The following is a 23222-nucleotide window of genomic DNA, read 5'->3' as shown; positions in this document are numbered from 1 at the left end:
GAACATAAGCCCCAGTGCCATCTTTCTCAAGGATAAACCATATCCGTTTGCGAAGGGAATTCACGGGAGTCAAATCCTGATTTTGTTCCGTTCGACACTCGACCAAGAGAAAGTCCCCTCTTTCGACACCAGACTCAAAGAAAGGGTGAAGCTAATGCATGGTCTTCACAAGGATGTGCTCCACAAATCTCGAGGGGAAGACTGATCGTTAGTAGAGGCGTCAAGTTTGTGAGACCGCATGGGATATCCATGGCCAATACTTCAAATAGAGATGTCAAGTTTCTGAGTTAATTCTAAAGGACCCAACGGGGGGAAGCTTGGTAGTAAGCTCTAATTCAGCTCAGCGGCTCATCAACAGACAGACAGTCAGACGGAGGTGATGAATAAGAGCTTAGAGAACCTTCTAAGACTCTATGAGGGGAAGAGTATTAAGCAGTGGGTCTTGGTCCTAGCCAAAGCCGAATTTGCTTACATGTCAGTGAGTCAAACCATAGGAGTGCACCCCATTTGAGGTCGTGTATGGCGCAACCAACTCACTCCACTCCTGAAATCGAAGATAAAAGAGGACATTGAAGCGAGGTTATAAAAGATTCAAATGTTACATGAGGAAGTGTGAAAGGAAATCACCAAGTAAAACCATAAGTATCAAGTGCAAGACAATAAAACAAGATTGTGACATTTCAAGGAAGAGATCAAAGGTGGATCAGGCCGAAGAAAGAAAGATTTCCCATGAAATCGTTTGGAAACTCAAGTTCAAAGCAGACAGATCATTAAGAATTCTCAATAAGTTAAATAATAACTCCTACAAGATTGATTTGTCAGAGGATTACAACATCTCAACTACCTTCAACATGACTAATTTAACTCTGTACTACAAGGACATAAAAGTTTCGACATATGAGGTCGAAGCATCTCCAACTTTGAGAGCCAAAAGTAGAGGGCCACTGCTCCTGTCGTGCAGAAAATATAGCATATGCTTGAGACTAGTTTGGTCCAGGTATGTGAAGGATCTAAATGTCCTTCCCAAGGATGGGTGTCCCTCCAGTTTAGAGCGAGGGCTCACTCCTTTTCACTCAAGGACTATAAATATATATATATATAATATATATATATATATATATATTATTTGCTGAGTTTTATGTTAATTTTTTTCTTTCAGATTTCTGTCAGATGTCCCTTCTTCCACCCTAGAGTTGTATCTAACGGTGAGAATGTGCTCCAGTTGTAACTCATGCCAAAGTGGAGTGTAAATATATGTTATTTGTTGAGTTTTAGGTCAGTTTTTTTTTTTTTTCAGGTTGCTGTCAAGAAAACCACCAATGACCCTTCTCCCTCCCGAGGGCTGTATCTAAGGGTGAGAATGTGCTACAGTTATAACTCATGCCAAGGTGGAGTGTATCCTTCCCTACATAAGTTAAAAAGAATGCATTATTTTCCTTAAAGATTTTTATTCTATTCATGTTAGCCTATAACCATAAAGATTTTTAATTCTGTTTGAAATATTTTACATAAGTTAAAATGAATGCATTGTTTTCCTTTTTAATGCCTTTTCCCTCCCTCCATCCCTCCCTGCCTCCCTCCCTCCTAACTTTTATTTGGAGAAGTTTAAGACACAAAACTCTTTTCTCTTCTCTAATTAAAAAAAAAAGATAAAAAAGATGATTTCCATTTTGGGATAGTTCTTCTTAACATAATGCTTCCAACCAACTCGATGTTTTCTCCCTTTGTCACCTAAATGATAGGGATTTAACCTAAAGCTTCAAATCTGCTTGATGTTTTCTCCCTTTGTCCCCTAAGAGAAAAGGATTTTATCATGTCATTACGTACACACAATAGGATTCAACAAACATGTCGTGACATCAAATTTAAAAATACACAGCAATCACCAAATATATTTGATTGTAAAACATAATTTCTAAGATTTGCCAGCCGTTAACATCACATAGAAAAGGAAAACACCTAGAAGGTCGTGAACTTAATGAAAACTATAAATGGAAAAGAAAGACAAAATTGATCAAATATATAAGAGAATATTATTGGTCAGTAGAAAACAAACTTTTTCATGATTGCATCTAACATCATTTCTAACATGGAAATCGTAAAGCAAAAGGCAGAAGTTTGGTTACCTCTGGCTCACTTATAATAAAAGGAATTCTTTTCTCCAGCACTTCAATTGTTTCCTCTTTAATGGCTTCAAATTCCTCATCAGCAATTGGCATCTCTTCACAAGATCCCACTATTTTTTTCGTAATGTTACTAAAAGCAATTTCCGCACGTATACATATACTTTCCTGACCATTCCACTCTTCGCAAAAGAACTTCCAATCACTCTCAGAAATAAGTGTCAATCCATCTGTCTGGAAAAAATTAGTAAACAAATGCCTATCAAAATGAATTTTACGGAGTAATGTTAGTATGACAACCAAGACAAAAAAAAAGAGATCTCCCAGCTTTTAAAATAGCAATCCCAGAGAGAGCAGATCCAATGATAAATACTAAAGGTTGTTATCTCTGCTAACAAAATGAAGAGCAACATAGACCTCATAAATAACTAAAGTTCATAAATAACTATATTATGCAAAAGAAAGTGGCTTTGATGTTAAAATAATGGGAGATTTACATGCGTAGAACATATTCTTATGCAATTACATATCTCACACCTAAACTTTCATATTTACATATATAGCACTTTGTTGCTTAACCATATTCATGGAAATGTGTATTTCACATTTTAAAAGTGATAATAGTGTTATTTTTATGTGATATTAAAGATAGGAGAGTGTAAATATAGAAGATTAGGTGTGAGATATGTGAATACATAAGAATTGTGTGCTATGCATATAAATGCCCCTAAAATAGTAGTGATACCACTTACTGCTTTACGCAACCATAACTGCTTACCTAAACGGAAAATATAATCAATAATATTAGAGTGTTAAAATGCATTACTAATATTTACAGTATCAACAGCAAACATTACCAGGGTAAGGTTTTGCAAAACAGCCCCACTCCAGAACCAACATTAGCAAGAGTTCCTTGAACTAGAACCCTATTTTTAGGTTTTTTTTGTAAGACTAAAACACAAACTTCCACGAACAACAGTGTTTAAGAACTGCTAAAAAAATCAATATCTACTAGATATTGCGTCAGCTCTCCTAAATATAAGAATATGTTTTGGAATGTACTTATTTATTTCCTCATTTGTGTTCCAATGTATCTGCCCCTGCCCTTCATGAAACTAATCATACACGTTGCTCCACAAGTAAAATTAAGGATGGGCAATTTTATAAAAAATTAATTATAAATTCTTTAAAGAACAGCATACAATTTACCAAAATAAAGCTTAACACTGCATACAACGCTTGATAGGAGTGTATGTGGAATGAAACTTTTAAAGGTCATAAGTTCAGAATCACTGAAACAGGCCTCTCTGCAGTACATCAATCAGGTTTATTATATTTTACAGCAACCCCTTCGAAAGACCTTGCATTGGTGGAAGCATTTTTACCAATTATTCTCCTTTAAAAAGCAAATAATAAATTATATTTTGACAATATAGTAAAAAATCAAAGTAACAGTTCCATGAAAAAAATTAACAAAAAAAAGAAGGAATGAGCTTTTTTGCAGTTGCAATTTTTATGTTTCCAAAATTTAGCCAAAAGAAAAATGAGCTTTTTTGCAGTTACAATTTTTATGTTTCCAAAATTTAGCCAAAAGAAAAACTTAAAGCCGTGTTTTAAGCTCAATTATATGTTTGCATTCGTTATGGTCATTGAATCCATTTTCGTGTCTTATACATCAGATGCATGGGTTATTGTGTTACTTGTCATATAGCGTAACTTGGTAATTCCATAATAGTTTACGGTAGTTTTCTTATTTTGGAATACGGCCTGCTATTACAAATGCTAGCAATGGCCATATAAATGCAGGATTATCATAAAATATGAACAGATAAAAAATAAATTGAGTATTTTTGAAAATAACTTGATTTATTTTTAATTTAAAATACAAACCAATCATGTTTTTAGAAACCAAAATAAAAGGGAAAGATTCCAAGCCAATCCTAAGTATTGGCAAATTCCAGTAAGGGCTTGTTTGGTCGGCAGAAAGAAGAATGCAATGTAAAAGAAATGCAGTTGTTGAATCCAAAACTAGCTGGGAGACGCGCCTAAAGAATAGAGCATGAAAGAGAGAAAGAGAGAAAGAGAGGAGAGAGCTTAGTAATGAATAGAAAAATGGCGTAATCTTTATTCATGAAATGAACCCCCTCTTTATAGAAGTGAGGAATGTAAGATTACATTATGTACTACTAGAAAAATAGATACCGCCAGAGGTATTTTGGTCAATACACAATTATAAGATCGAAGCCTGAAATGGCGTTTGACCAAGAGCCTGGGATGGCACTGGCCGAATTTTGGATCGGGCAGCCACACGGCGGGAGCCTGAGAGAATGATTGGCTGGGTCATTTCCCGGACGACTATAGTTGAAGGGTGGACCGAGAGACCCCAACCGGCTGCTTTAGATCCGTGCGATTTTCATCATTTGGTTGACTTGGTTAAGCAAAGCCTATCGATTCATCCGCGCGAATTTTTGTGCCAGCAAACCATAAAAGGGTGATTGAATTATGTCTGTTAGGAATATTTTTCTCTCAACCCGAAGGAATCGAACGGATAAAAATGGGCCCTTGAAATGTCCCAAGAAGGTCCTCGACCACTTCATCATCTTCTCAATTGCCTTCAGATCTCTTTAAGATTCGTGTTGATGCATTTTTTATGCACAACAATGTATTTTGATTGTAGTGTATTCTCAATACTAAAAGATTGCTTGGTTGTCTGTAAAGCAAATGCGAGAGAAACATTTTTTCTACTTGGCTAGTTATAACAAAGCAAAAAAATAATATATTTTAAATATTTATGAACTGTTTGGTTGTCTATAATAGAATGCAGAGATATTATATATCGCATAATTTTAATAAAGTTACATATTTAATATTAAATGGATGTGTTGGTAGAGAGGTAGAAAAATATGAAAATATTCATGGTGGCTATGGTTATAAGAAAATATCGCTTTAACGTATGATTTGGTTATTACTAATATTTTATATAGAAAAAAAAGATGACCATATTATTACTTATAAAGATGGATCTAATAAAACACATTGATTATTTTCTTATAAAAAAATAGATTGGCGAGAATGTAAAGATTGTAAGGTCATTCTAATTAAAAATTTAAGTACTCAACATCGATTATTAGTTCTGAATTTTAAGATGAAGAGTTGTAAGATAAATAATGTAATAAATCATTATCATAGAATTAGATTACGACACCTAAAAGACACAAATAAAACTATTTTTATGAGTAAACATCAAGATTTCAAAATTTGGGATGTTCATGAAAAAGTGAATTCTATGTGGGATAAAGTAATAAGTTCCATTAAACAAGTAGAAAAAGATGTACATATAAAATCAAAAGAAAAAAGTTTTATAAATAAAAAAAGTTAGTGTTGGAATATATGCAAGAAAAAATAAAACCTAAGAAATGTATTACAAAACTTGATTTAAATGTAGAAGCTCAGATAACAGAGAAAAATATAATATGGCTTGTAGAGAGTCTAAGAGAATAATTGTGACGATAAAAAGGATATGCCTTGGTGTATCCTTTTTCTTCTTGTGGATAATATTACAGAAAGAATTCAGGTAAAACTTGAATTATGGAGGACTACATTGGAGTCCACAGGCCTTCGTTTGAGTATATCTAAAATTGAACACATGGAATATAAGTTTTGTAGTAGTAATACTAGTGACAGAGTTGTAATTATGGATAATTAAATTATTAAAAGGTGTGAGTGTTTTAGATATCTAAAGTCTATTCTTCAAAGTGATGGTGATATAAATGGTGATGTTATTAACAAACTTCAAATTGGTTGATTCAGATGGAGGAATGCATCAAGCTTATTATGTGATAGGAAAGTACCGCTTAGATTGAAAGAAAAATTTTATAAGATGGTGGAGAGACCTGAAATGCTCTATGATGGTTTGATCACATTAAACATCGACTATCTGATAATCTGATTAGGACAATAATGTTTTAGATTCGATTTATGTTAAGAAAGGCAGAGGTAAACCTAAAGAGACTCGCTCAATGGAGAAAAGGATTCATGCAACCAACCCCACTTAGTGAGACAAAGGTTTGTTGTTTTTATTGTTGTTGTAACATATTTAATTTGAAAATAATTATATTGTTTAGAATATTTTAAATTATATCTACATTAAAATATATATAAGATAAAAAATAATTTATATTTTATAAATTAATATTAGTCACAAAAAATTATAGAAATTGAAATTTGTATCGAAATTAAGGGGGAAACAAGTCGAGTCAAGCTGAAGAATATCATTTTTCATCAATCAAAGATAGAGCTCGAGCTTGACTCATATATAATCTCGATTAGAGCAGATGTTCAATAGTTTAAGCTCATGTTGAAAATATTATGAAGCCATAAATGTAAACTAATTTATAAAGATAAAAAAATCATATAAAATTAAATTTTTTTTAAGAATGAATAAATTGATAAAATTAAAGATTGTGATTGAATAATTTTGTCCAACCTCTATCTCTATACAATAATATTTTTAGTAATAACTTTATGCCAAACCAAATGGATAAATGCTTCACTTAGAAGTTATTAGTTGTAATTAAATATTCTTTAAACTTAAAAAGAAATTCATTTCAGAAAACTATGGAGTACAGCACAGTGCTTATTTTGCATGCTTTTTACACAAGTAAAAATAGGGGCATTTGCATACGTACATCCCAATTATTGTGTATTTACATATCTGAAACCTAAATTTTACTTACATTTATACCACCCAAATCTTTTATATCACATAAGAGATACCACTATTTTAAATTTTTAAGGTGAAATACGTGTATTCATACATAAGTTGGTATATATGTAAAAACTGACGTTTAGGTGTTAGATATACAACTATATAAGAATCGAGTGGTATATATGAAATGCCAAATTTTTAAAAAGTAAAGCAATAAAATTAATCCGCAAACAAAGATTTACAAATCACACAATGAAAATGTGAGTCTCTTCCTATTAATGTTACAACCGTCTCGTCTTTGCTTTCAAAATACCCTGAACTTCAAACAAGCAAGCGCATAAACATACAAGTAAATGACTCCTTTGACACAGTTCTCACTCTTTGCTCACAGGCAAGGAAAGAAGAACACTTAGAGTGCTTAGTTTGGCAATAAGTGCAAAGGTCTCTTGATAGTCTATCCCATAAAACTGAGTGAAACTTGACTACTAACCTATCCTTGAACCTCTCAATGCTTTCATCTTCTTTGTACTTGACATTGAACACCCATTTGCACTCAACAAGTTTTTTTCTCCTAGTCTACACACGAAGTTTCTCGTATATTTTCTTATTTTCAATCCCAGGTTGGATATCGAGGTAAGTAGAATAGATTGTGATGACTCCAGATCAGTATGGTATCCAAAATAGTATCCCAAAGCTAATATTTACCCAAACTCTCATCATGAATATCATACTTGGGCTTAATATTTTTTCATAATAAGATAATAACACTTTGACCCTTTTTTGTCAAAGGAATAAAAAGGGAATATGCATTTGATGGATTTTTGTTCAAGCTTTTGTGCAGTTTGGCTGATGAATATGGATAAAAGAGACCGCCAATATTTCTATAGAAAGATTTGATAAGAAAGCTCTAACATGATGTATTTTTCCATCAGAACCTGAAGAGGATTTTGAAACCAAGAACCTTGCTTGGCATTGGCATTTTATTAATGAGATAGGTGGTTTTCAGCACAACATCTCCCCAAAACACTTTTAGGATATTGTGAGAAAGCATTATAGAACAAGATACCTTAAGCATATGTCTATTCTTTCTCTCAGCTAATTCCATTTTGTTATGGAGAATCACACATAAACTCACATGGATGATATCATTCTTTACAAGAAAGTTCCAATGATAGAGTTGAAGTGTTTCTTTCTTGAAAATCTGAATTTTGTGTTAGAAATGTAGATCTCATGGAAGGACGGAAAGATTTGTGAAGTTTCATATTTTTTTGTCAAGTGTAATATCCAATTGGTTTTAGTGTGATTATCAATGAATGATGCAAATTTTTGTTCATTTATAATTTTCAATTTTGAAAGTCCCCAAATGTCACTATAGATGATAGAGAAATGATGAGACGGTTTGTATTGAGAAAGATGATATACAAGACGAGTATGTTTAAACAACTAGCAAGTTTTACAGTGATAGAGTTCTAGCTTTTGTGAATAAGGAGATGGGAGAACAACTTGGTAATATAATAAAAATTGGGATGACCCAAATAATGATGTCATGGACTTGACTTCCAACAAATCAGACATGGTAAGAGGATGGTGGAGAAGACCATTATGTGTTAAAATAATTCTCCTTGAGCACATATAAACATTGATGCAATTCAACAATGTTAATTACCTTCAACGAATTCACAACCTGAAATTTACAAAAAAAACTGAATTTAGTAGCACAATTTAGATCATGATTAAGCTTGCTAATTGAAATGAAGTTGAAATCTAGTTGGGGAACATATAGCACTGAAGAAAGTTGAATTTTCTTGGAGATTTTCACAGCTCTTCTCCCAGCAATTCGAAGTGAGATCCATGAACAAGTCTAGCAAATTTGGTATATCATCAAGCTAGTAGGCTCCAAAGTAGAGCTCGACGTATCATTCTGAACTTCGTCACAATCCCTATGTGCCTTTAGGACTATTGCTTGTTGTAGGAAGGGATTTGATAGTAGTTTCTGCAGACAGAAGAAAGCTACTGCATGAAAGGAGAGAAACAACAGGTGTTGGAGTGGTTGCTTCCAGACATATTGCAGCTTCTGATGCTTCCGCAGCTGCTTGTTGTCACTGTTGCTAGCTGCTAGTTGGTGGCTGCTGGCTGCTACTAGTTGTTGCTGCTGGCTACTATTGCTACAGGGAGAGTATGACCAGAGGAATATAGGAGGGTTAGTTGAGGTGAGCCTGCAGCAGGGAGTTCTGGCTGCATAAAGGAGTACTGGTGGTCAGAGGAAGACAGAGGAGGGCTGCAGTGAGAGCTCCTGCTAGAGGAGGGCCTGCAACAGGGAATTCCAGCTGCAGGGAGAAGTTCTGATGGTAGAAAAGAACAGAGGGATTTCTGCTGCAGGGAAGAGCCAAGGAGGTCTGCAGGAAGAAAGGGGCCTGCATGGAGGACTTCTGGCTGCTGCTGGGAATAGTTCCAGTAGCTACAGGAAAGATCCAAGGTAGGGAGAGTTTTGTGATAACAAGGGATGTGTTGACAGATAATAGTTGATACAGGTTCAATAGGAAAAGGCTCACGCAGGAACAATAGAAAGTTGACGAAGAAGGGATGCAGCTTCCAAGCAGGGAAACGAACTTTGGCTGAGAGGCTTCAACCAGTACAGAGGAAATGATGTTCACTGAAAATGTCGGCTCTGATCAGATCGCAGATGTCTTTGGCCATTGAAAAAAAAAAGTATCACAGAGATCTCCGGCTGAAAAAGGAATACAACGACAGAGCATATCTCACAGAATGGGAAACGTAGACCAGAATTGATTACATGATTTATTAGATTTTCTCTTTATTTTAAGTAATGAAACGTAGACCATGCAAGCCCACTCACAAGATATTATTCAATTGAGATATGATATGTTAACTCTTAAAACCTGCTTAGTTGCTCCAATAAAATAAGTTTTACATTTTTCATCTACCATTCAGTCGTAACATTAAAAGCATGTTTGCAGATAAAACAAGCCATAGTGATGCTAAAGCACTATGAATAACTTGTTTTCTTAGATTGCCCAATTTTTTTCTTAGAAATTTGCTCTGGAATTGCAAAACATCAGCTTTGTACGCTAGCATCTTTAACTTCGTCAATAACCTAAGTTATAGTAAAACTTATCATTTGTCTTTCTTGTTTTTCACTCTCTTGGAGTATTCTCTTGTTACATGATTCTTCTGGATGCAACTGTACTCAAAGTATCGATAAGTTCATTCTTAATCTAGGCACAATGTTTATGGACAAAAGCATACTTCTGTTGAAACTCGAATCATTTGGCAAGTTTATGTCATAATCTCTTCTGACAATTCAAATGTTTCAAAGCTGGTTAGTAAGAGGAAATTTAACACTTTTTTATAATCATATAATGCCTATAATAATGAAGGGTTGCACAAAAGTATAGATTCTCGAATAATCTTAATTTGATAATAAGATTTTGTTATTTTGAAACTCTCATGTACTAATATCATTTACTTATTTAATTATTTAAATGCACATTTTTTGTAATGGTGAGTTAAAATTATGTTTGTGTATTAACCTCAAATGACCATTAAACTAATTTCAAATGAATTTTTCTGAACATTTAAGTTCATATTATGAGCTTATAGGGCCGACGTGTGATTTACTATTAAGATTCCTATAGTAGAAATCCACTAACACTATTCTAGGGCTCCTAGAAGGTGTTTAAGAAGCGGATTTAGTGGAGAGGTGGTTATGAAATGGTAAGAGTGAGAATATGAGAGTTCGATGGTGTTTGGAAAGGATAGGGTATGTCTGGCTGCTGTCTAGGTTGAAAACAATGGAGAAAAGCATGAAACAACAAGCTTTGGATGGCGAGGAGGTTCAACACCTCTTCCTGTACAAACTACAGACATGCCAGTTGCAAAAAAACAAAAATACAACACTCCTTAAGGTACTGTCGGACAACTTTTTCGATATATATAGATAGATTTAAAAATATGAAATATGAAAATAATAGAACAAAGACTACAACTCCAAAATACTCAAAACATTGAGGTTTATAAAATCAAACATTGAGATCGAGTATCTTAGTTCTGAACTTTTTGGGTTATAAAAATAACCATTTAAGTTTGTAAAGTAAAACACTAAAATGGTTGAGTATCTTAGTATTTTCTCAATTCTTGGATTGTTGGAAGTAAATTCTTTCAATTTTTTCACATATCTGTTAAACAACTTATGAAGGGTGATTCTACTTATATGATGTTGGTGATTTCTATTATTACTCTTTCTTCTAAATTATTTGGTGACCGGTTTGCATGTGCAAATGAAATCTCATCAAGTTTTATATGTATCGACAATAATTTTTTTTCCGTGTAAATCTAAATATTATGGAATTTCAACTATTCTCATATTTCTTGTGCAAGCATTTGACGCCTTCTATATTATCCTATGGATGAAAGATGAGTTTTCTAATTTTACATCAAAATTAACAAATCTTTAATAAAAATTGATATTTGATGTGCTTATTCAAGAATCTTATGCCAGGTTTGCATTAGCGAACCCTAGACCCTACCATGTTCTACATCAAATAGTTGCTTTGTTAGTTGCTTCAAAAATTGATATGTGAGTTATGATTTTCCATTTATTTTGGGAAACAGCAAAATGTGATTTTAGATTTATTGTGAGCGTGCCAATAGTGATGATCCCTGTAGAGATGGGTTATTTTCTCTAATGTCCGTGTTGATGTAGGTATGAGTTGGTTCAACTGCAAGCTCCTTGGCTCAGCATTGGATCTCTAATTAGTGATTAGTTGCGTACTTGTTTGAAATTTTTCCAAGTTTGATGCATGCCGGTTTTCATGTTTTGAAGTGTGGACCTTAATCGTGACAGAGTTTTTTTTATCCCAATTTTTTTTGTGGAATTTCATATTTTGGAGACTTTACATTATCATTTGGAAATAATGAAATGTGCTTTCTAATTTTGCATCCATAGAGATTGATCATTTTGGTTAAATTGATAGATGAGAAAGTGTGAATTAAAATTTTGCGTATTTCTTTGAGCATCTAATCCTAAGTCTCCCTATATCCTAAGATGTCTTACATCAATTTTGACTCTTATATAAAAGAGACTGAACAACAGAAAACAATAAGTGCAGCATAAAAATCTCCAAAAGCTCCTTCCTCTAAGTATCCACAATAATAAAGCACAAACAAAATGAACCACTACGTTAGACTGCCACAACTGAATCAACCATCAGAAAATAAACGTATTTGGTTTCTATTCATGAATACTTACAGATGATATTTTCTGAGAGATGGCACCATGCTTGCAAATGAGCTCCAAAGGCCTTTCTAGTAATCGAGAATGCTGGAAAACAAATAAATTTTATGTTAGTGCAAGAATAAAATATCCAATCAAATAAACTTTAAATGCATTTTTGTTTTACTAGACAGTTCAATAATATATTAAACGTAATTTCCATACAAAAAAATTAGAAACGAAAGCACATGTAAAAAACCAATAAAAGTTAAAATTTTGTTCTAGCGGTATTCATCACTTCATATTCAAAATGTCTTGAAATTAAACAGTTCCAGTGAGCATATTTGAGTGCAAATTAAAGGTTGATTGCTTCAATTCTACATATCAGCCTGTTCCTCTGCAGGTGGAAATGTAAATGAGCATCAAGGAGAACTGAAAAGAGCAAACAGTATAAAAGCATGTAGATCCCATAGAAAATAACAACGCCTTGACATTCCAAAATACAATAATCAATCTAAACCCTCTTTCAGCTTGTCAGCCTTTTTGACTAACACTTTTGTTGGAGTACTTTACAAATGAACTGCATATAATCACATCTTTCCAAAAGCTTGCTTGTGTCCACTGCTGTGCAGGCTTCCCGACCCCCCACGCATGAGTCTAGCTAGGGCTTCGCCACTCACCGTGTGCAAGGCAAGACTACACTTCCACAACATCGAGGTGGTTGTTGCAACCACTCATCTTCATTGTTGCCGAGCAGCTGTTTAGGGATGCAGTCTTTCCCACTTTCTGACTGCAGCTCTTTCCTCCAGACAAAATCCTCATTTACTTGAACCAGCATGTCTCCTTGTTCCTAATTCATCACCAATCGTCTCTCTCTTTACTGGTTCTTACTTCAGTGGTTGCCCCAATTCGACCACCATTGCTGCCACCTATTTTGATAGTTCTTATCATCTCAGATGCCTCCCTCTCTTTCCACCAATTTCCTTTTGTATTTTCATTAGCACTAAATTCCACCTCAAGCTTCTATATTTTAAAGCAAATTCGCAATCATTATCTTTGATGATGAGATCTTTGAGCTTACTAGACTACATTTTTTTTACATAGGAAAATTTTCCTTGGGCTTTTCAACCCAAGATGTTATTTAAATTCAAGCTAAGTTAACATTTAGCCGGTAAATATTCATTTGGGCTCTTTGATCTTGATCATATCATTATAAAGCTTACACTAAAAGAATATTACACTCGAAGTTTTTCACAATAGATCTCCTATGGCGGTGGCTACCCAATGCATAACCTAAAATGGTTTGGGGTCTATTGGTAAACGTTAGCAAGTTGATGTGCTACTGTTCGTCTCTCTAAACCTTCCATAGCCAAAGTCCCAGTGTAAATAGATATTAACTTCCCAACTGAAAAAAACTTATTGGTTCATCAGCTAGTAGAAGAGATAATCTAAAGGCACCCATCTTATTGCTCGTTTTGCACAATTTTGGGCACAATTATTCTGAATGTTCCAAGGCTCCTTTGAATCTAAAGAAATCAAACATTCACCCACAAAGGCATATTCAAATGATCATATCCATCCTCATCACATAAAGGTTGTTGCTCCATCATCGCATTCAAATTTTGGAACTAATAGGCTTCTCTTTCGATCATGAATCTGTTGTGCTTGTCCTTGTTAACAAGTGGATATGTTGATTTTCATCAGGCTTCAAGTGATGCGATCCAAATAAGTGTATATCAATTTATAAGTTATATAATTGGAGTTACAAATAAGTTAATCTTACTTACATTGGTGGAAAACAAAGTTTATAAAGGTAAAATTGGGAACCAAGATGGTTGTCTTAACGAAGAGAGTTGTATGCCTCAAAAAAGGCAAAAATCTCATTAAATTAAAAATAATTCATAAATAATATATGAATCATTGAAATGTGGATTTGATTTATTATCATAAAAAGCAAAAACCACAAATCTTAATATTAAATATTGATATTCAGAAGTTTTAAATGTTATTCTAGTTAAATATTCACTTAAAATTTAAATACTCCATAAGTTTCAAGATTCATAGTAGACTCCTTACTTTTATCATCTTAAAGTTAATCATCATTTATTCTCATTTAATCCCATCTCATTTGCAACTTTAAAATTTTCTTCATCCAATACAATTTTCATCTTACAATAAATTAATCAGAAATTAAATATTATTAAAAAAAATGAGTTAATAACATAATCAAATAATCCTGCTCTAATTATATATTAATATTTTCAGACATTTTATCCATTATATTAAATATAATGTTATATATATATATATATATATATATATAAAGCCCCAGGGCTAATATATTAAAAAGAAAGAAAGATACAAATAAATTGTATGCGAGAGCCCAATCATGACACCCTACACACACGGTAAACACCATATGCAAATGGTTCCAGAAAAAAAAAATACAGAAAATATATGAGAGCTCAAAAAACCAAAAGTGTCAAAACACGTAGTATCAGGTAGCTAGAGAGCAACCCAATTTTGACTTGCCTCTGTCTCTAGTTCGAGGACCAGCTAACAAATTGGTAAGATGAGTGTCATTGTCAGTAGTAAACAATGTATCATCCAATAAGTTCCTGAGCTCGCGTCGGCCTTCATTCTTCTTCTTCCTCCTAGAATAGACATGTCATTCCTCATCCGAAGAATGGCTCATCTGATCAGTGGATTGGTCTAAAGTGTGGACATGTGTAGGATGTTGAACATTAGAAACATCTACTTATTGTATCAGTTGATATTTTATTGGATCAAATTAGTACTCTCGTGTGTCTTAGCATGTAAGTAAGTCTTCTTCAATAACAATGAGTGGTATAGACACATTTGGATCAGTAATAGTAGTATAAGAAGATGTTTCATGAGAATCCAGAGTACCATTCTTCAATCCAACAGCTGAAATAGAGTGTTCAAAAGCATGAGATGTTTTTCATCCGAGACAACAGAGATTTGATTAAGAGGGTCATCAGAAAATTTCTCATCAGTAACCGCGTCAGTCAGATGAGCAGAGGTATATGCAGTGTTGAAAAGAGGGTCAGGTTGCACCTCTTCAGCAGGGATGGTAGGTGGTAAGACGTCCACCCCAATTCAGCACGAATAGATTTTTTAATAGGTTGTTGTTCTTTAGCAATATCCAGCCTTAAATGAGGATGCAGGCGATAACAAATAGTACAACTGTGGCCAAACATACTACAATGAGAGCAATAAGAAGGGTGTGGTTATATTTCAACATTTTGCTAATACCCGTTGTGAGTGGATTCAATCTATATCTCATTCGGAGCTGGTTGAGTGATATCTCTCTCAACTAACATATAAGCAACAAAGAGTCTTGTAAAAGCAAACGTAAGACTATCAACCTTGAGAGACTTACCGTAAGCAATTATTAAGGAGTAAAGAATTTCAAACTTGAACGGTATAGTTTTAACCCCGGAAACCTTATCCAAACATAAATGATAGGGGACTCCGCTTTTGGATCAAAGCCAACAATCCACTTCAAGATTTTCATAAAATAGTTGTCAATCTTGATTATCTTTCGAGGAAAAATACGAGTGAAATCTGCATCGTGAAATAACTGAATAAGTATATGTCGGTCGTCAAGTAAGTCAATATTCCATCTACTCGATAGCTTCTTAGCATCAAAATCTTTGTGAATGATCTCAAGTTTAGGATGGCCATAAAGAAATTTCCCTACTAAAGCAAAACGTCAAGAAGACGCAAGAGTACAGGTTTCAACCTAAGAGAGAAAAAGAGCAGGTTTCCCATTTTTTTACCAAGTTTTTTAATAAAAGTGTGATCATCACCGCCTTCAAGAGCCTCGTGGAATGATTGTGGAATAATGTTGGACTTACCGATACCAAAAAAATGCTCTGAACCTGAAATACGGGCACGAGTAGGATTGTCGGTGGCAAGTGCAGTGGCATAAGAGCGGAGTGTCGAGGCCATCACCACCAAGCAAGATTGGCCTGAGTTTGGAGGAAGGATGACGAAACAAGTGACGCACTCGAATGAGGAAGGATGTGCGAGAAACAGCAGCACCCGCCTCATAACAGTGACGAGAGCCTTGCGGCGACAGTAAAAGGAGGAAAACGACGATGTTGAAGTCGAAGGAATCAAGGAAAGCCTTCGTCGAAAGCCTTCGTCATTGCCCGACGAAACAAGTGACGCGTGAAACCGAAGGAATCAAGGAAGCAGGGAATCTCCATCGGCGAAACCCTAGTAGACATGCCCGCCGACTGAATACATACATAGATATATATATATATATATATATATATCATAAATTAATTTAGGCACTATCTCTTAAAGCTCCAGGCTTCTTTTGTGAGGCTCGCCTCGAGGCATAAGCCTTGAACACCTTTTTAAAGAATGAAAAAAATTGTTATTTTAGAAAATGTTGTTCAACACAATTAAATTGCTCTACAAGCATCAACGACAAGCTCACTAAACCAAGAATAAAACAATTCAAGGGATTTTTCATGAGTAGCAAATCCAAAAATTCAGTGTAAGACTACCATAGCTATAATTTTTTTGTCCATCAAAAGTATCTCCAATTAAAAAAATAAATAAATTTCCTAATCCATCCTTCATCTCTCATCCCACCATAAAAAAAGACAAAACGAATCCTCCAACTTATATAACTACCCACCTTGTAATCTTGGAGGTCAAATATGCAATGAAAACACAAATCAAACTTAGCCCTAATTCAAATTCATGTAGGAATGTAGGAATGTACGAGTTCTAGTCACATTCATTTCAAAACCAAGATTCTAGCGTACAATTGCAAATCTCCACTCGTGAACATCACCATGTTCATGTCTCAACCCAAAGTCATTTTTTGGCATGTCTCCTTCAGCATATGCCTTAGTGCATTTCTATCTACCAAATCCAAACACGGGTTCGATTTTTATGATTCGCTTGAACTATTTTTGTCGGCTATGCTTGGCATAGGCGCCCACTCATGGCACTGACATCTTATCCACTCTCGGTCTCTATGGTACCCAGGGCAGGCCCCTTGAAACACCCTTCTCTTCTGTCTCATCTTCAATAAATTTTTGCATATTCTCTCAAGTTCATAGTCATGCTTGGTCCCTTCAATTGCCCACTGTCAGAGATTGTTTCGCATCATTGTTCCCTCAAACTTGTTGTATCTAGCCTTCAACTACAATGATTTCTCACAAGGCCTTAGTTGACAAAATTTGTGAGATCGCCACTGCTTCCCACATGGCCTTTAATATATTTGTGGCATCTAAGGGTGCCAAAAAAACTTGTTCTTCGCGAACAGCTCGTGTTCGGCTCATTTGTTAAGTAAATGAGCTGAATACGAACAACTTTTTTGAACATGATTTATAAACGAATAGAACACAAACAAATGTTTGTTCGTTAGTATTCAACTCGTTTTGACTCAAAATAGTTAAATAATAAAATTTATTTATATATTTTTATATTAACTTTTTATACTTATTTAAAAATACTAAATTTTATTATTTTAAAATATATTTAGGTAGTATAATTAAAAAATATATATAATTTGAGGTGTTAAATATGTAAAAAAGTAGAATTTGGGTCGTATATATATATGTAAATGGGCCTAAAAAGGTTAAATTTGGGTAGCAGGTATGTAAATTTTTTTTAATAGGTAGCAGGTATGTAAATTTCTTTTAATAGAAGCTGGGTTCTGCATGCCATTTAGGATCAAGTTAATTAATTAATCATTCAAAAAATTTATGTCAATTAATGCATCACTAGAATAAAAGATTAAGAAAGTGACAAAACAAAGATTGGTGGGGCGTGTTGTTGGCTGCTACTGCGGAAAGGAGCAAAGGACGACGTCACTTAGGGAGAGGAGGGAATTGGGACACATCACCACCCGCTCACTTCTTGTGGTCGAGACCATGCTGTGGCATGGCTACAGGAAGACAAGACAATTTAGTCCCACATCTTGAAGGAGGAAAGAAAGATGTGAGAAAAGCTCCATAAATACAGAAGTTATGATTTTAAATCACAAGAAAATTCTGAACCAAAAATTAAGCATATTAATTTTAGTTCAGAAAATAAAATTATTTTTTTATTTCAATAATAATTAAATTAAATAAAGTGATTGAATTAAAATTGAGCTTAATTTGAGCCATCTCGAACACGATCTTAATTTGAGTCGAGCACAAACAAGTTGTTCACGAGCCATTTCAAACAAAAGCAAAACACGAACAAGAAAATAAATTAAACGAGTCAAACACGAACAAACATTAAGCCCGCTCAAGTTCGGCTCGTTTGCACTCTAGAGGCATCTCTTTTATGGTCTCTGATGGTCGAGCCCCCTCTATATCAACATCCACACACATTTGTGAATATGGTTTATGATTTCAATGCAATGAAAGTTTTTAACTTTCCACTCAACCATCCTTCACATTTCTTTCATTAGATTTCAACTATTAACAAAAAACTGTCTTTTAATGACTAGTCTGCACTCTTTTTTCCCATGAGAAAATATTCATGCTTGCTAGGCCTCTTGCACTCTCATTTATTGACTAATTTAGAATTTGAAAGCTATTATATTGTGTTTATTGATCCTCAACATATCATAAAACTTTCCTTATAAGTATATTACATCTAATTATTCTCATGATGCTCATATATATTATCGGTCTCTCTATGCATATTTTTAAATGATATTTCAAATTTGATTGCTTTAGGAAGCCTCAAGTCACGCCCTTTTGGATCTCATTTCCATGATTTGCTTACACAACTTCAAACATTTAACTTTATTCTCCTTGGCTTTTATTTTTGGGCAACCGTTATGGATGTTGCCACCACAGTTTATTATTAGGCTTTCTATAGCTAAAGTTTTGGTAGAAATGAATGTTGTAAATATTTGTCATAAAGCGGCGTGGATGTTATCTTCATCATCTAGATATCGACAACAAATAAACTTTATAAAAATTTCTTTATATTACTTCTCATTATATATTTTGAGCAAAACTTCTTTGAATAATCCAAAGCTCATCCCGAGCTGAAATCCAATTTTCAATTAGAACTCCATTTATCCAACGCTCATATTGATCATCCTAATTTGTTGGTGGAATATCTACCCATATGTACTCAAATCTATTCCCAAAACCTAAAGCCAGGAACAATTCCCCTTCAAATGATATTGATTGACATTACTTCACTTGTTAGCGCAATGGAGTTGATCTCTTCATCCATAGTTGATATTATTACTGAGAATACTCTACAAGTTCTTGAAATGCCCCAAATTTATCCAATTTGTAAACAGAATAATAGTCATTTATCACAACAAGTTTCTAATTCTAAACATTTAAAGTGTTGATTCTTTGGCAAATAATAGATTCTATGTTCTTTAAAATTGACGCAACATTTTCCACCATAAAAGATTCTATGCACTTAATTTTATGCTGGTCTTTTACAGGCCAACATTTTCCACCATAAAGCATTACAGGTCTCACCACCATCTTATAAAACTTTATTTTTAAGCCTAAGTTGTACTTTTCTGTCACACAGTAGGCTCGATGTCTTCCTCCACTTTAACCATCTAATTTGAATTCTATTAATAACATCCTCATCTATATCACCATCACTTTGCACAATAGACCCTGAGATATCTAAAACATTCACTGATTTTAATGACTTGATCACCTATTATTATAACATCACCACTAGATCTACTAAAATTACATTCCTGCGTTTCTAGAATAGAAAATCTAATTAAAAATATTTCAAATTCTATATGTCAATACATAAATAAATAGAAAAAATTTATAAAAATCTCCAAAAATACCAAACTTCTAGTAAGAGCCTTTTAAAGAGGATGTCAAAGATTCTTTGGCATGAGTTGTTTATTTTTTTTTTATCTTTCTCGTATAGTAATTTTTAGCAATTGCATTGCATTGTGCTTCAATGTTTGATAATAAAATTCCTTAGTTTAACAAAATAAGCTCAAAGTGGCCACCATTTTCCTCCTACGAAGGTGTAGTAACACTTGCACAGCTCCATGCTCACTGTTCTTCCTACGGATGCATGCGCTCATTAGTATTTCTCTCAAATGCACTTGCTTTCACTCACTTTTTCTCAGTATCTCCTCACAAACCCATTCTCATTAGGGCACACAAACCTCTCATGCCCTTGTAGCTTCAAGTTGACTCCGATTCTATTCACTTCCGCCCACACCCACCATTTTTTAATTTTTGCTCTTCACTTCATGCTCTCTTGCTTACTCTATTTCCGAATCATTATACGACAATCACTCCAAATTTGACTTTTGAATTAGGAACCTGATCGACTAATCCTCTTTAGCCTCTTACTATAATGATCCCAGTTTCTGATGGTTGCCCCGTGTTTGCCCTTGCATATCAATGTCGAAGAATCTTCAAGTTCTTCCATCACGAAAATACACTCTTCTTTAACTTAGTAGGGGCTAATTTCACCAATTTGTCCGGTGAGAGGTCCTGATACTCAAAGACACGTTCCACGGTTCAGAACTAATCGCTTAACTCACATGGATCCAAGTGAGCGTCAAAATGTGACAAATTCACCTTTACTTCCAAACCTTGAAGTCTATGATATTTCAAGCAAAATTTTCAGGATAGCGGTTCTTCATCTTTGGAATCTGCCTGGTAAAAGGGATTCACTGCATTCTTTTTATCTGGAAAGTCACTGTGGCAGTTACAAATAACCCTTCCAGAGTATCTCCTCTCCAATGCGACAATGCTTTGTTGCACTTGGTGGAGTTCCCACTGCACCTCTTCCATGGTAAGTTTCTGGTCGGTTTCTCGAATATTTGTAAATTTCTCATAAGCGACATTGTGTTATTTCCTCCTGATCAGGTCTACAAAAATTGTCTCTACTAGGGCGTGATTGGGGTCTAGGTCAAGGTTTAGGTATATTAAAAAGGGTGTATAAGGAAAATGTAGGGTGGGAAAGAAAACTTTTGGGTAGCCGGATTGAAAAACCAACAAAAACACTTTGCGCGGAGGTAGGATTGGGTACTGGTTGATGTTGAAAACCATAAGGTAAGACTAGGGTTAAGCTAGCCCTGCTACCAAATGACACCAAATTTAACCTAAACCACAATGAAAGTAAATATTACTGTCGAAAAAGCCAATAGGTGGTTACAAAAACATACTGTAAGGAAAAATAACAACAGATATGACATAGATTCACACTAGGGTTCGATCAATGGGTGGTGATGGTCGGTTATAGGGTTTGGAAAGGATGGCAAGTGGCGTGAATAATGGCATGAGCGTTGGAATGAAGTATACCAGTGGTTGGAGCATTTTTTCTGCAAGACAGCAAAGGAAGAGCAACTGGATGTTGATATATGCGGCTGTGGTAAGGAGGTAAGATGGGGGGAGGCTAGACAAATAGGAACTGCAGGAGAAAAAAATAGGTCGTTCCAGATAACTGCAGCAAAGAAGGGGTAGTCAGGAGATAAATAACACCTCGTGTGAATTTTGAATAACTTTCTTCTCAATGAATACATAGATAATTCACCTATAAATAGGCGTTTACACGAGATAAAACAAGGAAAGAAATCTTCCTACAATTAAGTAATTCCTATAATTATAGAATAAACATAAATACCTATAATTAAGAATTACTATTTTTTATACTATGACTAAATATAGCAAGTACTAAATAACATTAAAGTAAATAATAATAATAATAATAATGAGCGTAATTCCACACTCCCCCTCAAGATGGGTTGTACAGATTGTACATGCCCAACTTGTTGGTTAGCTCATCAAAACTGGACTTAGGGAGAGCCTTGGTGAGAATGTCTGCGGTTTGGTCTCTAGAAGGAGTATAGACCAATTCAATGATTCCATTGTCCACCTTCTCTGAAATGAAGTTCCGATCAATCTCAATGTGTTTCGTTCGGTCATGATGAACAGGATTCTTTGCGATACTTATTGCAGCTTGATTGTCACAGAACATCTTGATAGAATTTTCTCCCATAATTCCAAGCTCTTTGAGAAATCTTTTGATCCACATTCCTTCACAGATTCCAAGTGCCAGTGCTCTGTATTCTGCTTCTGCGCCACTCCGAGAGACCACCGATTGCTTCTTACTTCTCCATGTCACTAGATTGCCGCATACATACGTGCAATACCCAGAGGTTGATCGTCGGGTGGATATATCTCCTGCCCAGTCTGCATCAGTAAATACTTCTACCTTTTGACTATCATTCCTTTTGAATAATAATCCTTTCCCAAATGTCATCTTTAAGTATCTTAAGATACGGTTGACAGCTCCCATATGTTCCTCAGTAGGACAGTTCATGAATTGACTTACTATACTTACTGAAAAACTTATGTCTGGTCTGGTGTGAGATAAGTAAATAAGTCTTCCAACAAGCCTCTGATATCGTCCTTTGTCGACAGGTAAACTATCATTCTCCATTCCAATCTTTTTATACGGGTCTATTGGAGTGTCTATTGGTTTGCATCCAAGCATACCAGTTTCTTTCAATAGGTCCAATGTGTACTTCCTTTGAGTTACGGCTATCCCCATTTTGGATCTTGCAACTTCCATTCCCAAGAAGAACTTCAAGTCTCCGAGGTCCTTGATTTCGAATTCATGGGCTAAAAACTTCTTCAGCTTTGTCAATTCTTCAATATGATCACCGGTAAGAATGATGTCATCAACATACACAATAAGAACAGCAATCTTCTTCTCAGATCTTTTTGTGAACATTGTATGATCAGTCTGGCTTTGAGTATAACCGCACTTGATTACTGAATTGGTGAATTTTGCAAACCAAGCACGAGGAGATTGTTTGAGACCATACAGAGATTTCTGGAGCTTGCATACTTTGCCACTAGGGAAGGACTCTTCAAGACCAGGCGGTAAATCCATGTATACATCCTCTTCAAGATCTCCATTAAGGAATGCATTTTTGACATCAAGTTGCATAAGGGGCCAGTCTCGGTTTGCTGCAATGGAGAGTAGGATTCTAATGGAGTTCAGTTTGGCTACTGGGGCAAATGTCTCTTGGTAGTCAATTCCGTATGACTGGGTATATCCTTTTGCAACCAGTCGGGCTTTTAACCGATCTATGCTTCCGTCTGCCTTACATTTGATTGTAAATAACCACCTGCATCCTACTGGTCTC

General features: G+C 34.7%; 1 protein-coding gene across 1 annotated transcript in view; it reads right to left on the bottom strand.

Annotated features, from left to right (window-relative positions):
* The window catches only part of LOC110034130 (ubiquitin carboxyl-terminal hydrolase 26), a 105376-nt gene that overhangs the window by 17330 nt on the left and 64824 nt on the right, over positions 1-23222 (bottom strand). Inside the window, 2 exon segments of the mRNA XM_020738413.1 lie at positions 2127-2357; positions 12101-12172. Of these exon segments, the coding sequence (XP_020594072.1) occupies positions 2127-2357; positions 12101-12172 (303 nt within the window).

Source organism: Phalaenopsis equestris, unplaced genomic scaffold (assembly GCF_001263595.1).
Source record: "Phalaenopsis equestris unplaced genomic scaffold, ASM126359v1 Scaffold001353, whole genome shotgun sequence".
Classification (NCBI taxonomy): domain Eukaryota; kingdom Viridiplantae; phylum Streptophyta; class Magnoliopsida; order Asparagales; family Orchidaceae; genus Phalaenopsis; species Phalaenopsis equestris.
Note: the sequence above shows the minus strand (reverse complement) of the source record. Positions and strands in the feature narration are given on the sequence as shown.